Source organism: Phalaenopsis equestris, unplaced genomic scaffold (genome assembly GCF_001263595.1).
Source record: "Phalaenopsis equestris unplaced genomic scaffold, ASM126359v1 Scaffold000428, whole genome shotgun sequence".
NCBI classification, from domain to species: Eukaryota; Viridiplantae; Streptophyta; class Magnoliopsida; order Asparagales; family Orchidaceae; genus Phalaenopsis; species Phalaenopsis equestris.
The window spans coordinates 4,423,409-4,426,379 of record NW_018164869.1 but is presented as its reverse complement, the minus strand read 5'-3'; the positions used below and the strand labels follow the sequence as shown (position 1 = coordinate 4,426,379).

At 35.6% G+C, this 2,971-nt stretch overlaps 1 protein-coding gene across 6 annotated transcripts in view; it reads right to left on the bottom strand.

Moving 5' to 3' along the window:
- Window positions 1-1,805, bottom strand: part of LOC110027541 (MADS-box transcription factor 23-like) — a 30,410-nt gene extending 28,605 nt beyond the window's left edge. For all 6 annotated transcript variants that reach the window (XM_020729022.1, XM_020729016.1, XM_020729018.1 and 3 more), the window contains exon 1: window positions 1,595-1,805. In XM_020729022.1, coding sequence (XP_020584681.1) covers window positions 1,595-1,776 — 182 coding nt within the window. In that variant the 5' untranslated portion in view covers window positions 1,777-1,805. The remainder of the gene's footprint in view (window positions 1-1,594) is intronic.
- Window positions 1,806-2,971: the final 1,166 nt, after the last annotated feature.

Sequence of the window (2,971 nt, the reverse complement as noted above, 5' to 3'; positions counted from 1 at the left end):
GGTGGGTGGGTGTGTGGGAACGGCAGAATATAAGAAAAAAATAAATTTTATTGTTTATATGGAGAAATAGTAAGAAATAGTAAATTTTAGGAGAGAATTTTTCACCCTAAAGTTAACTTTACGTTTGTCGGAAGATTTACGATAGTAGAGTGATTATTTAGTATCTTAGCGTTATACAAAATTTTAACAAACACTTGGATAATAGAAGCATCGAGTAGAGATATCATTGATTTTACATGAAAAACTCAAAAGAGAAAACTAGGAGACTTTGTCCAGACGGAATAATCTATTATGAATTAGTGTTTACATTACCAGACTTTTGTCCCACATGAAGGAAAGGGTCATACAGTTCCTCCGGAGGTTGCATTTAGGAGTAGTTTATAAAAACTCGGTATACCGACTTTGAAAGTGTTGTTGCGCCGTGCTCAGGATAATGTGTTGTTTTGTAAGATATTTTGTTACTTCGTGGCGTTAGTGGTTACTTTGCAATGTTTCACTAATTTGCAACATACGTCTTGGAATCTGCACAAGGTTTCAATGCAATGAGCACGAGTCGATCGACGACAGTTAGCAAGCAGTGGTTGGCAGCAGCAAGAGCCGGAAGCATTCGTCGGATCTTCGGTCCAGAATGACACTAAAATTCACCTTATTCGCAAACACGCTCATTGTCTAGCTATTTGCATGGTTAAAGACATAGGTTCTTTTTCATGAAGTGGGTAAGATTTTATTTATAAAATTTGGGAAAAGTCTCTCTGCAAATAAGAAATGAATCTGAACTATTCCATCGGACTGCCCAAAGAGATTCCCTCCATCAGTGTCATAATGGTTGAGTAATCTTAGACTTGTTGTACTCGTCTCATCGAGATACTCGATTCGATTATAAGTTTATCAGATTTGGAATTTGTTTGATCTTTCAAATTAGTACCAAAAGCTTTCAAAAGCAGTTTAATGATTTCGATCCATATTTGATTTTATTTGGATTGGAATAATTTTGGTGTCATTGTGGTTGTATAGTGGAGCTCGGTTTAGTGAAATCGAAGTTCTAGATGATATTTAATTAAAATTTATATATTTCTTATTCAAAAAAATTTCTGATATGCGTGTCAAACGAAATTATTTTCTTTCATATATATATATATATATATATATATATATGAATCATTGAGGATATTCTCATGAAGATTCCGCTCGGAATACTCGCTGCACCTGTTCTTTGATAAATTTACAGATATTTTATATATCGATCTACTTCCTAACAGCGAGAGTATTAAGAGTATCTCGTGATTGCATATTGTCCTCAAAACAACAAACCATCAAAAAACTCAATACTCCTGAACTCTAATGTTCATCCTTCTAAGCCGCCTAACCTTCAGATCTGTCCGGAGAATCCGATGACTTCCTCCTTTTTTTTAAAAAAAAAATTCCCTATCCTTTAATCCATCTATATTTCTCCCCCCATTTTCCATTACGAGTCTAATCAAGCAAGAAAATCGATTCAGGGATTAGCCCTACGGAGCCGATCAGCCTATTGTACCCTAAATCATCAGCAGTGAACAGATGAAAAGGAAGAGAAATTAAAGAGAGAAAGAAGAACCTGGTGCTGGCGAAATCGTAGAGCCTATCGGTGCTGGAGAAGACGATAAGTCCGACCTCTGCATCGCAGAGGATGGCGAGCTCTCTCGCCTTCTTCAGCAACCCATTCCTCCTCTTCGAAAAGGTCACCTGTCTTGTCGTCGTGTTGTCGATCCTGCTCATCACAATCTTCCCTCTTCCCATCTCCAAACACTGTCTCCCCCCGTCTCTCTCTCAACTTTCTGGAGGATAAGAAATTGTTGAGGCTTTATTTATAGGAAGGGGGAGCTAATGGAAGATCCATACTAGGGGGGAGTTAGAAGAGGGACTTTTATTTTAATTTCATTTAAACCCTCTTTTGGGCAGTGGTGTCGAACTTGACTTGAAAAATCCGGATCAGAGTTGACCCAAACACTTTTTGAGTTGGATTCGAGTAAGAGAGCTTGACCCGTTTATTATTCAAGTCGGGTTCGGGTTGAACTTGAAAACTCAAACATGACTCGAATAAGCACGAAAGTTCAAGTCTGGCGGGTTCCCGGGTCAAGCTTGGGTTCGGGTCTTAATTTTTGACCCATTTTTTATTTAGGTCGGGTTCGTCTTGACCCTATTCAGGTCAGATCATTTTCAAGTCGAACTCGAACCCGACCTGCTGACCAGAATTGACACCCCTATATTTAGAGCTTGATTGGTGAGGGGAGAGTGTTTGTCTTGCCAAGATTGGTTGTTAATTAATTAATCAAAGTGCACTGCAAGTATGCAATTTTGTCTATAATTAGGAAGTTATAAGGAGGCCAATGATATGAGGCATGCATTAATTATTTGATGATTTTTTCAATGAGAGGACTATTTAATCTCTATGATGTTGATTTGCATATAAGTTAACTTTGGGTATGTTTGTTTCTTTGAAATACACATGGATGGTAAAAGAAATACACTAAATAAAATATATTCAGGACATTAATTATTTTTGTCTAGTTTAGAAGTAAAATTTATTTGGTATATTCAAATTACATTTATAAAAATAAACTCGATATGAAATTTAAAATACATTGCTAATTCAATTTGCATGTATTTGCATTCTTTCTAGATCAAATAATAGACATTTCAGAAGTCTCGTATTTGATTTACAATTGCAGCACAATCGCATGGGATCATAATGATTTTATAACATAGACAAATGATATTACATGTTAATTGTGTGTAAATAACTAATAAAGCTTATTAGATAGAAACTAAGCCATGTTTATAATATAATGACGAGTATTGTGTATGAGTGTTCGGACGTAAATCAAAAAATGTAATGATAATAAATATTAGTAACATCAATCATAATTCACAACAAATTTAACATATACAACCATAGTGCCAACAAATAGAATCATCATACATAACCTATACA